This window comes from Lepidochelys kempii, chromosome 3 (genome assembly GCF_965140285.1).
Source record: "Lepidochelys kempii isolate rLepKem1 chromosome 3, rLepKem1.hap1, whole genome shotgun sequence".
NCBI classification, from domain to species: domain Eukaryota; kingdom Metazoa; phylum Chordata; order Testudines; family Cheloniidae; genus Lepidochelys; species Lepidochelys kempii.
The window spans coordinates 38,207,056-38,227,725 of NC_136382.1; the positions used below are offsets into that span (position 1 = coordinate 38,207,056).

General features: G+C 39.4%; 1 protein-coding gene across 1 annotated transcript in view; it reads right to left on the minus strand.

Annotated features, from left to right (window-relative positions):
• Positions 1-15,244: 15,244 nt before the first annotated feature.
• SNTG2 (syntrophin gamma 2) overlaps positions 15,245-20,670 on the minus strand; it is a 295,545-nt gene continuing 290,119 nt past the window's right edge. The window contains exon 17 of the mRNA XM_078851956.1: positions 15,245-15,376. Within this exon, the coding sequence (XP_078708082.1) occupies positions 15,245-15,376 (132 nt within the window). The remainder of the gene's footprint in view (positions 15,377-20,670) is intronic.

Genomic DNA, 20,670 nt, shown 5'->3' on the forward strand with positions numbered 1-20,670 from the left:
TTTTAATAATACTCACTGTATGTGTAACATCCATAACAAATATTCAATCTTTATTTTTAAATTTTATTAAGTAAAAACAATAATACAAAATGTATCATATTTTTGAGAGTTTCTTATACTCTTATAGGTATCAGGTCAAAATAAAATTGGAAAACAATTAGCACTGAGCTCTGTTGACCTGGAATGGTATGGCTAATAGCTAGTCAGAAAGTTCCAACTACGTCTAGACTAGTGTCTTCCCAGTGCACAAGAATCTGAAATACTCCAAAGAGTTGTGCAGAAAATAGAAAGCAAATCTGCATCTGACTATACAGCAGAACTCCAAGATGAGTCATGTTGTTCAGGATGGGACAAATGGATATGCCATTACAAAATATGAAAAAAGGAAAGGTATAGTGAAGGTTGAAAAAATTTAGTTAATAGCAGAAAAATGGTTAGTTGACTGTCACATACTGGTCTCCAGGCCAGCAGTGCATGCCAATGGTCAGTCCCCAGGGATACTGGAATGTCATCCCCAAATCCAGTGCAGGGAACAACTCCCCATATAGTGGAATTTATTAGTCTACAGCGAAGCAGTGTGCAGTCACATGCTACAATAGGAGTTACACGAAGTGTGTGTATTTGCAGTGAGGTTCATTAGCAGCTACAGAGAAACAAGGCAACATCCTTCTCTGAGAGCTATACTGAGCATACTCGAGTTCTTTGCCACAATGCTGGGTGCATGCACGCCAGGGAGAGCTCTAAGGTTCATCCAACGGTGCTATAGAAGGCTGAAACTTCTACATGGCATGTTATTGTATCATTCTTCCCTCCTGCTCACCAAGCTTCCATTTGTGTGTGCCCCGAGTGCATCTCTCACTGTGCAGCCCCTTAGTATACAGATGACACACGCAGCTAAGGATCCTGCTGTGTGCACAAGTGCCTGATTCCAATCTGGCTCACTGTACAATATTTTGCAACTTGATTGCTTTACTGGACATTGATCTGTTCAGAATTCATACTCTACATCTCAGAGGCTGATTAAATGTTCAAGTTTATACTTTCTCCCCACCCCCACTGGTGAAGCCCTGTGTAATAAGCATCTGTGGACAGAGAATAACATGAAATAAGATGACCTGGTTTCCATTCCCAACACTGCTCAAAACTGTGGAGCCAGTGGAAAGTCAATTAACATGTGCCTCTTACCCTGTCTGTAAACTGGGAGATGTTTACCCTCCTCTTTAAAATGCTTTGTGATATAGAGATGAAAAATGCCATGTAAGTGCAAAATTTTATTATTTACAATATAATTTTCCTCTAGCAGGTGCTATCTTTTTTGACTGTAATCATATATATTGATCTTGTACCATCTAATTTCTAAGAACATTCTATAGTGAACATCACTTTATCACAAGAATCTTAGGTAAATACATGTGAAATATTCAAAATGAAATGATAAACCATTCAAAATTCAGGGACATTATTTAATTTTGAATTAACAAAAGATCCAGTTTTTGTAGAAAATTTCATCAAGGTATGCAATAATTTGGAACAAAAATAGAAGTTTCTAAGTGAAAGAAAGCCTGCTTTTTGAGCATAGATGGCTTTTGCAAAGAAAAATAAGAAATGTGTTTTCATATGTTTTCAATATGAAAATGACCTTTTATTTGAAATTTCAATCATTTCAACCTTTTGATAAATTTCTCTCCATCTCACTTTTTTATGATGCTGACATACTATGGGCCACTGCACTAAAAGCACAAGCCTTTTTGATTGAAAATTCGGCAGCAAAACCAGAATAGCCAGATGCTACATTGGACATCACTATAGAATGAGCAAGTACTTAACTAGATATCTCAAACTACTGAATGACCAGTTACTCTGTGGTTTAATTCATTACACAAGCATTACATTTATTTATTTGGGGCCAGATTGTTCCTGGTTCTTGTCCATGTGTGTTGGGGAAAAGATGGGTTTGTGTGGTGGTGGTAGGGTGCCACAGAAGCCTTCCTTTTCCTGTGTACCCTGGCCTGATCCTGCAAAAGAAATTACACATATGCTTCACTATACTAAGGTGAGTAGTCCCACTGGAATCATAGAACTAGGTAAAAGTGGCCATAACATAATTAAATGTAACATCCTTATGAGAGGGAAACCACCAAAGAAGCCCACCACAGTAACATTTAACTTCACGAAGGAGAACTACACAAAATGAAGAAGCTAGTTAAATGGAAATTGAAAGCAGCAGTCGCAAAAGTGAAATGCCTGCTAACAGCATTGAAACTTTTTTAAAAACCCAAAACACTCTAATAGAAGCGCAAATCAAATGCATACCCCAAATTAAAAAACATAGAAAGAGGACCAAAAAAAAATGCCACAATGGCTAAGCAATATAGTAAACAAAGCAGTTAGAGATAAAAAGGCATCCTTTTAAAATTAGAAGTTAAATCTTACTGAGGAAAATAGAAAGGAACATAAACTGGCAAGTCAAGTGTACAAGTATAGTTAGGCAGGCCAAAAAAAATTTGAAGAGACAAAAGACTCAAAAACTAACAGCAACTTTTTCTTTAAGTACATCATAATCAGGAAGCCTTCCAAACAATCACTGGGACCAATGGATGATCAAGGTGGTAAAGGAGAACTCAAGGAAGACAAGGCCATTATTGACAAGCTAAATTAATTTGTTGCATCCATCTTTACTGCAGAGGATGTGAGGAAGGTTCCCACACCAGAGCCATTCTTTTTAGGTGACAAATCTGAGGAACTGTCCCAATTTGAGGTGTCAGTAAAGGAAATTTTGGAACAAATTGATAAATTAAACAGTAATAAGTCACCAGGACCAGATGGTCTTCACCCAAGAATTTTGAAGGAACTCAACTGTGAAATTGCAGATCTACTAACTGTGGTATGTAGCCTATAATTTAAATCAGCTTCTGTACCAGATGACTGGAAGATAGCTAATGTGACACCAATATTTTAAAAACAGCTCCAGAGGCATTCCTGGCAATTTCAGACTGGTAAGCCTATCTTCAGTCCCAGGCAAATTGATTGAAACTATAGTAAAGAACAGAATTATCAGACACATAGATGGAAACAATTTTGCTTTTGTAAAGGGAATCATGCCTCACAAAACTATTAGAATTTTTTGAAGGAGTGAACAAAATGTGGGCAAAGGTGATCAAGTGGATATAGTGTACTTGGACTTATAGAAAGCCTTTGACAAGGTCCCACATCAAAGGCTTTTAAGCAAAGTAAGCATTCCTAGGATAAGGGGATCATGGTCAGTAACTGGTTAAAAGTCAGGAAACAAAGGGAAGGAATAAATGGTCAAAATGGATTGAGGTAAATAGGGGTGTCCCCCAGGGATCTGTACTGGGACCAGTGCTATTCAACATATTCACAAATGAGCTGGAAAAAGACATAAACACCGAGGTGGTAAAATTAGCAGATGATACAAAACTCCTCAAGATAGTGAAGTTCAAAGCAAACTGTGAAGAGTTACATACAGATCTCTCAAAACTGGGTGACTGGGCAACAAAATGGCAGATGAAATACAATGTTGATAATGCACACTGGAAAACATAACTCCAAATATACATACAAAATGATGGCATTGAAATTAGCTGTTATTGCTCAAAAAAGAGATCTTAGAGTGTTTGTGGATAGTTCTCTGAAAATATCTGCCCAATGTGCAGTGGCAGTAAAAAAACAGAACGTTGGGAACCGTTAGGAAAGGGATCGATAATAAGACAATAGATATCATAATGCCACTATATATATCCATGGTACACCCACACCTTGAATACTGCATTGTTCTAGTTGTTCCGTTTCAGAAAAGATATATTAGAATTGGAAAAGGTACAGAGAAGAGCAACAAAAATCATTAAGAGTATAGAACAGCTACCAGATGAGGAGAAATTAAAAAGACTGGGACTTTTCAGTTTGAAAAATATATGACTAAGGGAGGATATGATAGAGGCCTATAAAATCATGACTGATGTGGAGAAAGTGAATAAGGAAGTGATATTCACTCCTTAGTCAACAGGTTTAAAACAAACAAAAGGAAGTACTTCTTCACACAATGCACGGTCAACCTGTAAAACTCGTTGCCAGAGGATGTTGAGAAGGCCAAAGCTATAATTGTATTAAAAAAGAACTATATAAATTCATGGAGGATAGGTCCATCAATGACTATTAGCCAAGATGATCGGGGATGCAAACCTATGCTTTAGGTGTCCCTAGACTCAGAAGCTGGGAGTGGATGACGGGATGGATCACTCGATGATTGACTGTTCTATTCATTCCACCAGAAGCACCTGGAATTGGTCACTGTTGGAAGGCAAGCTATTGGGCTAGATGGACCATTGACCTGGCCATTCTTATGTTCTTAACAAAAGTAGAGAACTTGTTTTTGCAGTATTGGGACCTTATGTACCAGAATAAAAGTGACAAGATTCAACAGATTGTTTAGCTGTGACGCTTCGGGTAACTTTCTTCGACCTGAAGAAGAGCTCTGTGTGGCTTGAAAATTGTCCCTCTCACAAACAGAGATAGTTTGTCCGATAAAAGATATTACCTCATCTACCTTGTCTCTTTCGTATATCCTGGAACCGACACAGCAACAAATACACTTCATAAAGGAAATCATGACAGATGGGATTACTTTGCTAGTTTTATTATGCAATTTTCCTCTAAACCTTAGAATTTGCGCTTAGAATTATTCTGCTTTTTTACAGAAGTTCATTTGCGAAACCCAGTAAGAAGCAGAATACAGCCATGTGATAAAAACAAACAATACCTAAATCCCAATCACTAAACATAATTTAGTGCAAATCATCAGCAGTACCTTGTTAATCTTTGAATCTCAAAGTCCCAGCATCCAAAGAATTATTTTTCAGCAGTGTCTGAAATCCAGAGAATAACTAGCTTACTATTTTCTATGATACTGAACTGAACTTCCAAGTGTTTCTCCTGAAAAGCCAGTTTTATTAACAAATGGGTATGTTCTCCACTGGATATTGGGCCTAAGAAAACACAGATCAGAGACTTCCCGCCCCACAAAGAATCACCCTACCCCCCCCCCCCCCCGCCATGGTTTAAAATCTTGCCTTTTTTCAGAGTTTTGAGATGCGACTGTTTTCTCTCTTCCTTTCTCATCTGAGATTCTCTGTCTGTACCTCAGCTACCCAGCATCTTATTTCCTTTAGTTACATTAGTAGACCACACAAATGAGTGAATCATTTTACCTTTTTCACTTCAACTGATTTGTTAATCACCTTTGCCTCCTGTTCAGCTCAGCCTTCCTTTATGTTCACTCATGCAGCCAGGCAACTGAATTTGCCCTTTAAGACTACTGTAAACTTCAAGAAGCTTGCCTGTTTCTGCACAGAATTTCAGCAGAATGATATTTGCTGAAGCAGTTTGTTTTGTGGCTCAAAATGGGGGAGCCAGGAGTCTGCTGGGCACAGTTAGTCACTGGATAGGAAGTTTAAACTGTTTTCATTGAGTTATGAAATGACAACCAAAGTAAAATTATAGGATTATTTTTTCTAAAATCTCCCCCCCACACACACTTTTTCCATAGGTTTTACCCCTAATTTTTGAATTTACATTCAAGATTTAAAGTCGGTTTTACTATTTTACCTAGTTTAACCACAAAAATGTATCCCTTACTCAAAAACACAAGCAAGGTGGGAAATACAGCTAAGAAAAGGTGACTTATTAATGGAGCTATGGGGATATTTCTTTATAATTAATTTAATTAATGTGCAAGTTGCACCGCCAAAGATAGCAACAGAGATGCCAACTGTTAATGTGTTCAAACAGAAATCAGACATGCATTTCGAGAAAAGAACATTCACTAGCTATGCAGGTGAATGGGCCTAGATGAAATTAATGGCCTCCTCACACTTGAAAATGCTCCTATGCTACCAACTTAATAAAGACTGTGACTTTCCTAGTCTATATTAAATCATTGTAACCAGTGTGAAATCAGTTTGATGCAATTAGAAATGATAAATGACTTGAGAAAACCATTAAACTAGTTTTGAAAGGAAAGAAAGTAGATTTTTAAAGCATACTATTTTTTTGTACATTTTCCATTATAAACTATGGATAGGATGTTGTTACTGGGAGACAAAGTGACATAACCCATGGTATAACTGACTTTGTCCTGTTTATACTGGGATTTTTCCAATTTTTGTCTTGTGCTCTTGGCCTTGATTCAGCTCCACCATCTAAATTGCTCAGAACAAAGCTAATCTACAGAAACCAGCTGAAATTGGGCTTCCATTGGGAGTCAATCAAAATGTAGAGGAGCACCAAGATATAATTATGGTAGTAAGCAGGTCAGAGATAAGGTACACAAAGATGGTTGAGCTGAGCAGCATTCCAATAAGAAACATTTTATGACTGTCAGTTCTGAATTTATGAATGAGTTAATCTAGCTCAGATATGGTACACTGTTTTGGACCTGTGTGCCTCAGGCCTGCTTGAACAAAGGTAGGAAAACTTATTGTGAAAGACTTACTGTCCATTTTGGGATGTCAGTTAGAAGCCTCTGAATATCAAGGTAAACTAAGCTTCAGGAACTTGAGTTTTGGAAGAAGTGGTCAGTCTCAACATTATGCAATTGAACTCCATGACGAGCCAACACCCCTCCCCTCCCACCTCCACACAAAAAACAGAGAAAACCAGGCCACAGTGAAGAAACCATAAATAATGGCCCAATTGAAGTCAATGAGTGCCAAGACTTCACCTTATGTGTATGAACCTGTACTCATTGAAATCAGTGGGACTACTCATAAACAAAGCCATGAGTGTGCCTAAGTGTTTTGCGGGATTGGGGCTTTTGTCATGAACTCTTTTGCACTAACTTTTTTCCCCCCAGCTTCTGGCGGTTGCTGGTTGTTCTACTTTCTTTTGAGATTGAATAGTTCTCTTAATCTATGTCTCCCCATTCCTTTCCTCAGTCTCTAAATCTTATTAAACTACATACAGTAGTTTCACTTACTCCCTTATTCCCATTTTATCATCCAATAATTCGTCCATTTGGTTGCTCCTAGAAAATAGAAAAATGAGGGAAATTGAAAAATTGGCTTTTTTCTAACACGTAAGAAGTCAAAATGTTAAACGATTAAAGTAGAAATGCTAGTTCATAAACACAAGTATGGCATAGTTGGCATCACCAAGACTTGGGGGGATAATACAAATGACTAGAATATTGGTATAGAAGGGTACAGTTTGCTCAGGAAGGACAGACAAAGAAAAAAGGAGGAGGTGTTGCTTTATATATCAAAGATGTATACAATGGGACTGAGGGTGAGAGGGAAATAGGAGACAGACTTGTTGAAAGTCTCTGGGTCAGGATAAATGGTTAAAAAACAAGGGGGTTGTCATCTCTCTATAAATATATCAGAGGGATAAATACCAGAGAGGGAGAGGAATTATTTAAACTCAGTACCAATGTGGACACAAGAACAAATGGATATAAACTGGCCACTAGGAAATTTAGATTAGAAATTAGACGAAGGTTTCTAACCATCAGAGGAGTGAAGTTTTGGAATAGCCTTCCGAGGGAAGTAGTGGGGGCAAAAGATCTATCTTGCTTTAAGATTAAACTCGATAAGTTTATGGAGGAGATGGTATGATGGGATAACATGGTTTTGGTAATTAAATATTCATGGTAAATAGGCCCAATGGCCTGTGATGGGTTTTTAGATGGGGTAAGATCCAAGTTACCCGGGAAAGAATTTTCTGTAGTATCTGGCTGATGAATCTTGCCCATATGCTCAGGGTTTAGCTGATCGCCATATTTGGGGTCGGGAAGGAATTTTCCTCCAGGGCAGATTGGAAGGCCCTGGAGGTTTTTCGCCTTCCTCTGTAGCATGGGGCACGGGTCACTTGCTGGAGGATTCTCTGCTCCTTGAGGTCTTCAAACTACAATTTGAGGACTTCAATAGCACAGATATAGGTGTGAGGTCTTTTTTAGGAGTGGTGGGTGAAATTCTGTGGCCTGCATTGTGCAGGAGGTCAGACTAGATGATCATAATGGTCCCTTCTGGTCTAAATATCTATGAATCTATGAATCTATGATAGAAGTCTACTACAGACCACCTAACTAGGAAAGAGACGTGGATGAGGCTTTTTATACACAACTAACAAAATCGTCCAAAGCACAGGATGTGATGGTGATGGGAGAATTCAACTATCTGGACATCTGTTGGGAAAATAACACAGCAGAGCAGAGATTATCCAACAAGTTCTTGGAATGTATTGGAGACATTCCAATACATGGAGGAGAAAGCAACCAGAGGAGAATCTGTTTTAGATTCGATTTTGACAAATAGGGAGGAACAGGTTGAGAATTTGAAAGTGGAATGCAGCTTCAGTGAAAATGATCACGAAATGATCACAGTTCATGATTCTAAGAAGGAAAAACCGTGCAATGACAATAATGGATTTAAAGAAGGCAGACTTGAACAAACACAGGGAGTTTGTAGATAAGATCCTATGGTAAGCAAGACTAAGATGAAAAACAGTTCAAGAGTGCTGCCAGTTTTTAAAGAAGAAATTATTAAGGGCATAAGAGCAAACTATCCCACTGCATAGGAAAAGATAAGAAGTATGGCAAGAGACCACCGTGGCTTAACCAGGAGATCTTCAATGATCTAGAAATGAAAAGAGTCCTACAAAAAATGGAAACTAGGTCAAATTACAAGGGATGAATATAAACTGCACAAGCACATAGGGATAATATTAGAAAGCCAAGGCACAAAAGGAGATCAAACTAGCTAGAGACAAAAAGGTAACAAGAAAACATTCTATAATATTCCATTACTGAATGAGGGGGAAACGATGACAGAAAATGTGGAAATGGCTAAATGACTCTCTTGTTTCAGTTTTCACCAAAAAGTTTAGTAGAGATTGGATATCTAACATAGTGAACACCAGTGAAAATTGAGGTAGAACGTGAGGCTAAAATAGGGAAAGAACAAGTTAGAAATTACTTAGACAAATTCTATGTCTTCAAGTCACTAGGGTTGAAATGCATCCTAGAATACTCAAGGAGCTGACTGAGCAGATATCTGAGCCACTAGCGATTATCTTCCAAAAATCAGGGCAGATGGGAGAGTTCCAGAGGACTGGAAAGGGGCAAATATAGTGCCAATCTATAAAAAGGTGAATAAGGACAACCCGCAGAATTAGAGACCGGTCATCTTAACTTGAGTATCAGAAAAGATAATGGAGCAAATATTAAACAATCAGTTTGCAAACACATAGAAGATAATAAGGTGGTAAGTAGCGGTTAGCATGGATTTTTGTCAAGAACAAATTGTGTCAAACCAACCTAATAACTTTCATTGACAGGGTAACAAGCCTTGTGGATAGGAGGTGATATATTTTGATTTTAGTAAGGCTTGTGATACTGTCTCGTATCACCTTCTCATAAACAAACTAGGGAAATTCAACCTAGATGGAACTACTATAAGGCGGGTCAATAACTGGTTGGAAGACCATTACCACAGAGTAGTTATCAGTGGTTCACAGTCAACCTGGAAGGGAATATCAAGTGAGGTCCATCAGGGAACAGTCCTAGATCCAGTTCTGTTCAATATCTTTATAAACTATTTAAGTAATGACTTATTAACTTTGTGGATGATACCAAGCTGGGAGGGATTGCAAATGCTTTGGAGGATAGGAATAAAATTCAAAATGATCTGGACAAACTGGAGAAATGGTCTGAAGTAAACAGGATGAAATTCAATAAGGACAAATGCAGAGTACTCCACTTTGGAAGGAACAATCAATTGCACACATACAAAATGGAAAATGACTGCCTGGGAAGGAGTACTGCAGAAAAGGATTTGGGGGTCAGAGTAGATCACAAGCTAAATATGAGTCAACAGTGTAACACACTTGCAAAAAAAAAAAGCAATCATTGTGGGATGTGTAAACAAGAAAGTTGTAAAAAAGACATGAGAAGTAGTTCTTCTGCTCTACTGTGTGCTGATATGGCCTCAACTGCAGTATCATATCCAGTTCTGGGTGCCACACTTCAGGAAAGATGTGGACAAATTGGAGGAAGTCCAGAGGAGAGCAACAAAAATGATTAAAGGTCTAGAAAACATCATCTATGAAGAAAGATTAAAAAAACTGGGTTTGTTTAGTCTGGACAAGAGAAGACTGAGGGGGATATGATAACAGTTTTCAATTACAGAAAAGGTCATTAAAGGAAGGAGAGAGAAAAATTGTTCTTGTTAACCTCTGAGGATAGGACAAGAAGCAATGGGATTAAATTGCAGCAAGGGTGGTTTACGTTGAATGTTAGGAAAAACCTCATAATTCTCAGGGTGGTTAAACACTGGAATAAATTGCCTAGGGAGGTTTTTAACAGTAGTTTAGACAGTCACCTGTCAGGGATGTTCTAGATCATACTTGTGGCACCTTAGAGACTAACCAATTTATTTGAGCATAAGCTTTTGCTGGTAATAGCTTATCTAAAGTGATCACTCTCCTTACAATGTGTATGATAATCAAGTTGGGCCATTTCCAGCACAAATCCAGGTTTTCTCACCCCCCCGCCCCACACACACAAACTCACTCTCCTGCTGGTAATAGCTTATCTAAAGTGACCACTCTCCTTACATTGTGTATGATAATCAAGGTGGGCCATTTCCAGAACAAATCCAGCTCTCCAACACCACTTTCTACAAGCCATTACCCTCTGATCCCACTGAGAGTTACCAAAAGCAACTACAGCATTTGCTCAAGAAACTCCCTGAAAAAGCACAAGATCAAATCCGCACAGACACACCCCTGGAACCCCAACCTGGGATATTCTATCTACTACCCAAGATCCATAAACCTGGAAATCCTGGGCGCCCCATCACCTCAGGCATTGGCACGCTGACAGCAGGATTGTCTGGCTATGTAGACTCCCTCCTCAGGCCCTACGCTACCAGCACTCCCAGCTACCTTCGAGACACCACTGACTTCCTGAGGAAACTACAATCCATCGGTGATCTTCCTGATAACACCATCCTGGCCACTATGGATGTGGAAGCCCTCTACACCAACATGCCACACAAAGATGGACTACAAGCCGTCAAGAACACTATCCCTGATAATGTCACGGCTAACCTGGTGGCTGAACTTTGTGACTTTGTCCTTACCCATAACTATTTTACATTTGGGGACAATGTATACCTTCAAGTCAGCGGCACTGCTATGGGTACCCGCATGGCCCCACAGTAACATTTTTATAGCTGATTTAGAACCAACGCTTCCTCAGCTCTCATCCCCAAATGCCCCTACTCTACTTGCGCTATATTGATGACATCTTCATCATCTGGACCCATGGAAAAGAAGCCCTTGAGGAATTCCACCATGATTTCAACAATTTCCATCCCACCATCAACCTCAGCCTGGTCCAGTCCACACAAGAGATCCACTTCCTGGACACTACAGTGCTAATAAATGATGGTCACATAAACACCACCCTATACCGGAAACCTACTGACCGCTCTTCCTACCTACATGCCTCCAGCTTTCACCTGACCACACCACACGATCCATCGTCTACAGCCAAGCTCTGCAATACAACTGCATTTGCTCCAACCTCTCAGACAGAGACAGACACCTACAAGATCTCTATCAAGCATTCTTACAACTACAATACCCACCTGCGGAAGTGAAGAAACAGATTGATAGAGCCAGAAGAGTTCCCAGAAGTCACCTACTACAGGACAGGCCTAACAAAGAAAATAACAGAATGCCACTAGCCGTCACCTTCAGCCCCCAACTAAAACCCCTCCAACGCATTATTAAGGATCTACAACCTATCCTGAAGGATGACCCAACACTCTCACAAATCTTGGGAGACAGGCCAGTCCTTGCCTACAGACAGCCCCCCAACCTGAAGCAAATACTCACCAGCAACCACACACCACTCAACAGAACCACTAACCCAAGAACCTATCCTTGCAACAAAGCCTGTTGCCAACTGTGTCCACATATCTATTCAGGGGACACCATCACAGGGCCTAATAACATCAGCCACACTATCAGAGGCTCATTCACCTGCACATCCACCAATGTGATATATGCCATCATGTGCCAGCAATGCCCCTCTGCCATGTACATTGGTCAAACTGGACAGTCTCTATGTAAAAGAGTAAATGGACACAAATCAGATGTCAAGAATTATAACATTCATAAGCCAGTCGGAGAACACTTCAATCTCTCTGGCCACGTGATTACAGACATGAAAGTCGCTATTTTACAACAAAAAAACTTCAAATCCAGACTCCAGCGAGAAATTGCTGAATTGGAATTCATTCGCAAATTGGATACAATTAACTTAGGCTTGAATAGAGACTGGGAGTGGCTTAGTCATTATGCAAGGTAGCCTATTTCCCCTTGTTTTTTCCTAACCCGCCCCCCCAGACATTCTTGTTAAACCCTGGATTTGTGCTGGAAATGGCCCACCTTGATTATCATACACAATGTAAGGAGAGTGGTCACTTTGGATAAGCTATTACCAGCAGGAGAGTGAGTTTGTGTGTGTGTGTGGGGGGGAGAAAACCTGGATTTGTGCTGGAAATGGCCCAACTTGATTATCATACACATTGTAAGGAGAGTGATCACTTTAGATAAGCTATTACCAGCAGGAGAGTGGGGTGGGAGGAGGTATTTGTTCATGCTTTGTGTGTATATAATAAGATCTTCTACACTTTCCACAGTATGCATCCTATGAAGTGAGCTGTAGGTCACGAAAGCTCATGCTCAAATAAATTGCTTAGTGTCTAAGGTGCCACAAGTACTCCTTTTCTTTTTGTGAATACAGACTAACACGGCTGTTACTCTGAAACTAGATCATACTGAGTCCTGCATTGAGTGCAGGAGACTGGACTAGAAGACTCTCAATGTCCCTTCCAGTCCTATGATTTTATGATGATTTCTTGGATTTTACTTCCTTGAATTTGCAAATCATTAAGTTTTGGGAGTTCCACTGGCCCAATCTGTGTTAAAAAAACACCATAAAGCTAATCTCATAGCTGTGTTTTAGCACTTAATTCAGAATAGAGTCTGGAAGAGAATGCTATTTAATAAATGACTTGCTTGCTCTGTTCGTTTACCGTTTAATAGTTGTTAGTTTGATGCTACCTTGCTTCATTCTTCTTGCAAGATTCTTTGTAATTTTATTTAAGCATAGCTCCTTATGAATTTTGGGACATATTTGTGGACATTTCATAAGAGGGTAAGTAAGTGAATATTTTAATAAGGTAAGCTCACTCTTTGTTTTTATTCTCAATATTTTGAGATGCATGTATTGGTGGTTTTATTATATGATACTCATGTTATAACATTAAAAACTCTTGGAGGCTTGAATATGTATTTTCAGTCTAATAGTAACTTGTCTAATTTTCCACTCCATTGCACAAGTTTTTTGCTAGTGTTTAACTATGTGTTTCATGAAACGAGTATAACAGAGCAGAGAATCAATCCCATCATTCTTACTCACATGCTCCATGTATATTTTTAAATTATTTTTACTAACAATTGAGACCAGTCTATAAAATCAATTATTAGTAGTTTGTGAATGTATAATGTTAAAAACTCAAACATCTAAAACAATTATATGTAACACTTTGGTTAAAATCATGTTTTCAAAAAGACACTAACATGTTTTTGGAAAAATATTTAATATAAAATTAAAATGGCATTTGTTAAAAATAGAAGACCATATTGATTATAAATATTTATTTACAATAAATAAAAATAAATATTTATCTTCTATGCTTGGTTGACAAGAGGACATAACTCTTCTAATACGTCTTTGTGCAAATAACAAACATTGTAATTGCAAGTGCTACCCCTGATGTTATCTGTCCATTTAAAATAGTTATAATTATCACGGTATTTAAAGGTGTCTCTGTCTTCCTGTTTTGTTTTGTTTAGTATCTGATGCTGCCTCACAACTCAACTTGAGAAAAGCTGTAGTTTTTATTAGAGCAGCATGGAATGTTTGAGATTTTTCTAAAGGGAATCCCTTAAAAAAAAAAATCGAAACAGCTGGTCGCATTAACTGTGCATTTAGGCAAATGTTTTCATCAGAAAGGATGCACTATGCAGAAGTAGGTTAGAACAAATCCCAAGCAAAGCCATATTCTTCCTTTGTTAAGCACAGGCATCCCTCACTGATGTCAGCTGGATTTACGTGCAAGCTTATGAGGTCAGAATTTGACCTGCAGTGTTTAGAAAATAATGAGAAAATCTTTATGGGTAGATACATCTACCCCTTACCTTACATCACACAAACAAAATAGTTTTTCAAGAAGCTAATCGTAATACATAGGAGCACGACCAAAGGCGGGGAACACAGTGTTATACATGAATGAGTGGAAGAATGAGTAATGAGGAAATTTATCAATGGACAGCAAAGGAACCCATGGCCAAGGTTTCAAAAATAAGAGCTTGAAGTTAGGTTCCTAAATCCAAATTTAGGGCTCAAATCTTCCAAGGTACTACTGTAGCTGAGGCCTGGCCTGACATGAGTAGCTAACACTCTTCACCAGACCCATCAAAGCACTTAAACATGCTTAACTTTACATTGTCACTTAATTGGGTCTACTCAAATTCTGAGATTTAAGCATGTGGGTGTGTACTTTTCTGCATCAGGTAAGAGTGCTCAGCACTTTGAAGAATCAGCCCCTTTGGCACCTATATAAGTAGCTTGGGGTGGGATTTTCAAAAGCATCTAAGCAAGTTAAAAGCCTATTGCACTAGCTTCCAGGGGTGCTGGGCACCTAACTTCCTTAAATACTTTTGAAAATCTTGCCCTTTTCTTCCATAATGAAGTCTATGGAAGTTTCTGTGTGCTTAGCTTAGTTGATGACCAGGCCAAATGTTAGGAGCCTAACTTCAGGCACACAGCTGGCAAATCTTGGTCCCCATTTTTACACCATGATGCAACTTCTCAGAAAAAAATCAAAACAACATTGGGAATATTATGCTATGAACATTTTCATTCCGGGATTTAGATTAATGTTATAGAAAACAAACTGACTCAGGCTGAATTAATGTTTGTTAACTCATGAGATTTAACAATGATGAACAACATATGAAACCAAGTAGCATTTTTATTGATAGCACAACTATAGGCTCCTTATAAAATCACACAGAATTGCAATATTGTGCATGAAATAACTAATTTCTTTAAGAAAATACTTTATTTGCAATAATCACAACACAGAATTGGATTTCAGTTACTGTACATGTATTTTCTTGCAATGCTCTGGCTGTCTATAAATGCTGGATCCAGTGATGCCACCTTTGCTGCTATAAAGGAGTGAATACAGTGTAAAACTGCTGTCAGATCCGGAAATTCAAGTTCCTGAAAGAGGAAGTAAAAGACAAAATAGAGGTGAATAATTAGGGATCCAATCATTTTAAGTAAAGTGAGAAAAAGACAGGTTAGCAAATAACAGTGTTATTTACATGAAAATCTGGAACTTTAAATGGAACTGTAAGGTTAAAAATAATAATCTTAAAAGATCAATTCTCTTACCTGGTTTACTAACAACCCTTGAATTATGACAATTTACTTTTCATTCTTTATGCTGTTAATTTATTTATTTATTTTGCATTTTACACAGCATGACAACTGAAATAGACTATTTAGTTTGCATTTATAAAGCAACAGTGGATTTGTGTGTATCTGACCAAATTTGTTAGGGGAGGGTGACCATAAACGGATGGACATTTTCACAGTGAATACAACATTCACAATGTATAAGTTTGGAAAGAACTTCACCTGATGTTTTCTATGTAATTCCTAAGTATTACAGTCTATTTTAGAGTGGTTTGATAGGCGTACAAAATTTGGGAAGATGTATATTAATACTGCTTGCTTAAAAAAGTGATGGGCACATAAACTCTAACTCTGTGTGTAAGTCAGAGTTGCTTCTCATCCTCTCTCATAAATTTCCTCCTACTTTTAGGAACTCATACCTTACTTTTTGTCCTTATATCACTTCTTTCTCCAGTTGCTACCAGCCAGTAAAGGGATGATATTCTGGTAGAGGAATATAGCTTAAAAATAGGTCAATTTACAGGATACTGTAATCTATAAAGTGTCAACCTGGCAAATAAACCATGGGGATGTTTTTCATTTTGAGCGGAAACATTCCTTTTCAACAGGACATTTACTAAGCATGCTTAGTTACAAAGTATATTCTTTACTCTGCTATAATTCAAAGCACTGGACATTTGCTTTTGCCATAATAGTATTTTATGATCTCTCCTAAACCAAATTGCTTCAAATAGTATATTTGAAACTCAAGGCTGTGTTCTGGAAGAAAACTAGTTCTTAGAGCACTTCACCACTGAAGAACATACATTTATTGGGCAGGAGCTGTTTCTCTGTATGACAGAGCATTTCTCTAGAGTTTTCACAAACTAAGAAAAAAATTGTTAAATTCCCAGCCATTCGATTCTGCAACCCTTATTCACACAATTAGTCCTTACTCACCCAAGCAGTCCTATTGAGGTCAATGGAAATACTCATTTGAGTGAGGATTACTCACATGAGTAAGGGCTGCAGGATCAGGCCCAAGCTTGCCAAGTAGCGCTTTCTGAAAATGAAGATAAATTTTCATATTAACGTCATTGAGAAAGACAATGATCATACATTTACAGAATTTTTGACTTTAAGCATCCCAATGCTGTTCATACAGTACTTTATATATAAGGACCGCTTCTCCAACTCTGGAAGCACAGCAGCATGACACAGCTACTCAAAACTGAACAAAGAACCGCATATCCAGCTGAAACTGCAAAGAGCATTGTAGATAAGCCGAAAATACTTGGAATTTGACTAAGACACCAGGGTTGATCCTACCGTGATTAACACTGATACAGGATTTTTAATAGAAACAACAAGGAGTCTGGTGGCACCTTAAAGACTAATCGGTTTATTTGTGCATAAGCTTTCGTGGCTAGAAAACCCACTTCTTCAGGTGGACACAGTTTATCAGAACCTTGGTTTACATCTCATCTATTTTTAGATACAAAGTACTAGAATGAAAGACTATTGGAATTTGAAGGGAATATTTCCCAGCATAGTTTTTTTCCTAGATGCAGAGGGATCAGGTTTTTTCTCTGTATATTTCATTGTCCTTATAATGTCTGATTTTTCCATTTGCTGTAACTATTGTATTTCCAATTCTCTTGTAACAACTTTGCTCAGATTCTAAGACTTTTTGTTTCTTTTCAGCAGCTCCATTTTATTGACTTTTTAGCTTGAGCTTCTTAGCTTGATTGTCCTTGGCAGCCAAAGATAAAGACACAATTGCCCATGTAAACCTCTCACACTCTGTAACACTAACGCACTACACAGTATAGCATATTTGTTTATAGAATGGGGGAGATAGTTGTATTTCTTTTATAAATATATTTATTTCTGTCTATATGATTACTATAATATGTCTGCTATGTGGTTAGCATGAGTTAACTTAGGCCTTGTCTATACTACAAAGGTAGGCTGAGGTAAGTAGCCTTATGCCGACTTGTTTCTGCACGTGTCTATACTTAAATTTATTTCCCATGGACATAAGTGCCCCATTATGGCAACACAGTAACACCACCTCCCCAAACGGCATTGAGCCATGACTGAAGTACAGTGTTTGATGCAGTGCAAGTGTGGATATTGTGCAACCTATAGATTCTAATAGTCCTCCAGCAGCTGTCCCACAATGCCTGACACTGACTGCTTTGGCCACAGTTGTGAACTCCACTGCCCAGGGGTCAGGGAGACCGCAAACCATCCCCATCCCTTTTAAAAACCTTGCATACTTTTGAAATTCCTTTCTCATTGCCCAGCTTTGCGAGCACACCTTGCAGCTCTCCCTTGTGTGCAACTGCCCAACCAGCCATGCCAACTCCCCACTCTAAATGCACTCCTGCTTGAAGTAGACAAGAGGTATTGGATCTCTTGGGCTTGTGGGGAGAGAAGGCTGCACAGGCACAGCTATGGACCAGCTGTAGAAACATAGGCATTAACAAGCAGATTGCACAGGGGATGCAGGTGAAGAGGTACAACAGGAATCAGCAGCAGTGCTGTGAGAAAGTAAAAAAACTACCACAGGTATACCACAAGGCCAGGGAAACCAACAGTCAATATGAAGCCAAACCGCAGACTTTTATTATGATCTGCATGCGATGCTTGGCAGAGGCCCCACCAGCGCCCTGAAGAGCACCATGGTTCCTCCAAGGAGCCAAAGACACAGAGCCCTGCAGTGAACAGTGAGGTGGAAGAGGAGCAGGAAGAGGAGGTGAAGGATGCTGGACATGACTGGAGGATCCAGTCATCCTATGAGCCAGCATGTGTTCAAGACTCCACCACAGTCTAGTCAGTCCCGGCAGCTGAGCATGGGCAAGCCTGATGCAGGGGAAGGAACACGGGTAAGCATGTGAATGCATTTCCCATTACAATGTTTAAATGTACAGATGGTGTCCAACCCAACTTAACAGGATACAGCTATTGACTTTTTGTTACTTTATTTGTACCGGAAGAGGTAGTTGTACAATAAACAGAGGTAGAGCTATCATCTGCTTTTCATTCCCATGTAGAGTTAGCCAAGGAGGCCAAGAGGAGCTGTTTGTTTATGTAACACAAGGATGGCACTTGAATCCTCTTGAGAGATCTCAATGAAACTTTCATGGAGGTACTCTGCAGTCCTCTCCTGAAGATTTCTAGGGATGGCAGCCTTCTTCCTTCTTTCATGGTAGGACACTTTCCCACATCAATCCGTGATTCAGCAAGCACCATTTCAGTAAACAGGCTAGCTGCAGGTGGACCCAGGCAGCTTTGAGATGTCAGTAGCAGCTGTCCTCTCTATTCCTTTGTTACCCTCAGAAGTGAGATACCAGCTAAAATCACAAGTGCCTGTGAAAAATAGTGCCAGTGCTCAGTGACACTGCTCTGCACTCGAACCCATGGGCTTAGGGGACAAAATTTTATTGTTTCATGCAACCAAACAATTCTCTCCTCGTTCCCCTCAACCCTGCTGGACAATACTCACCATGGCTGGGACTGGAGAGTAGTGCTGTACACAGGCACTCTACAGGACTGAAATGTCCACAAGCATGTTTTGTTTAAATCTTTCAGGGAGCAAGGGAAGGGAGTTCTGAAACTTAACTTTCACTTTCAGTGGTGAATATACAGACAATGATACCTCTGGGTATTTTATCTGTAACTGTTGCTGTTACAGCCTTGACGGGCCATCCCCTCCACATCTGCGGAACACCCGACCATGATAAAGAGGAGAAAGATAAGCAGATGTGAGGATATGTTCAGTGAGATTCTGAAAGCCAGTGCTTCATTGGACTGTGAACAGAGGGCCAGGAAGGTGAATATTTCAGACAGTATGGAGAAGGAAAGACCAGATAGAAGGCCCAAGAGTCCCAGCAGGAAAAGGAGAGAGAGATGCATCAGGACATAATTTGGCTTCTTCAGCAGCAAACACAGATACTGCAGACTCTAGTTGACCTACACTTCAACAATGAAGGGCTCGTCTTCTTTTGCAGTCAATGAAGAACTCCATTTTAGCACTTCCCTACACCCAAAACATTCCATGTGGCTTCAGGGGCTGCATCCATAACCCTAGCACTCCACCCTGGGGGACAGTAAGGATGATCATAGCTTCACATTAACTGACCTGAGAAAACCAGGCTTGCTGTATGTGTAGCCAAAAGGAACTGAAATGGACAGGAAAGTTCTTTCTCCTTGTTAAGTTCTATTCCATTAATTTATTTCAGAAGTTTTCCTTCTATGTGTTTTTTAATGAATTGCATGTTGTTTCTTACACTGACTTTGGTAGCCATAAAAATCTCTTTCTGGTAAATAATTCATCTTTATTGCTTCACAACATATGCTTCAGAATGCTTAGTGCAACTGACAGCATTCACTACTTGTTATTGTACACGGTGACAGAACTCATAGGATCAGTGACATAGACGGCATAATAATTATAAATATACAAGAACCGCAAAATTAACGGATGTATTAACGGACAGCGTTATATTCATAAATGTACACCAAGCACCACACGATTCCTAACAGCCCCCAAAACTTCAGGGCCAGGTAGAGCACAGTCCACCACACCACTGTCTGACCATTAAAGGATTATTTCAAGGCCTTCCTCAGCCACATAGCTCCGTGTCGAGTTCTTCTAATAGCCCTAGTGTCTGGCTGTTTGAACTCAGCAGACAGCTGTTCCACCCGCCCCCTTCACCTCAGTGGCAACTTTTTTCTCTTGGCCTCACAGACATTATGCTGAACACCACAGGCAGCTGTAACCATTGGGATATTTTTCTCCCAGAGATCCAATCTTGTGAGTAAACAGTGCCAGCATCCCTTTAATCTACCAAAACCATATTCTATCATATTCTTCACCTGCTGAGCCAGTAGGTGGATGTTTCCCTAGTGCTGTGAAGGTGGCTGGTGTACGGCTTCATGAGCCAGGGGAGCAAGATATAGCTGGGCTGATGCAGGATCACTAGTGGCATGCCAACATAGCCAATGGTAGTCCACTTGTCGGGAAAAAATGTTCCTGCTTATTGCTTTCTGAACCGTCCCATGTTCTTTAAGATGCAAGCATCATGCTACTTCCCTGACCAGCCCACACT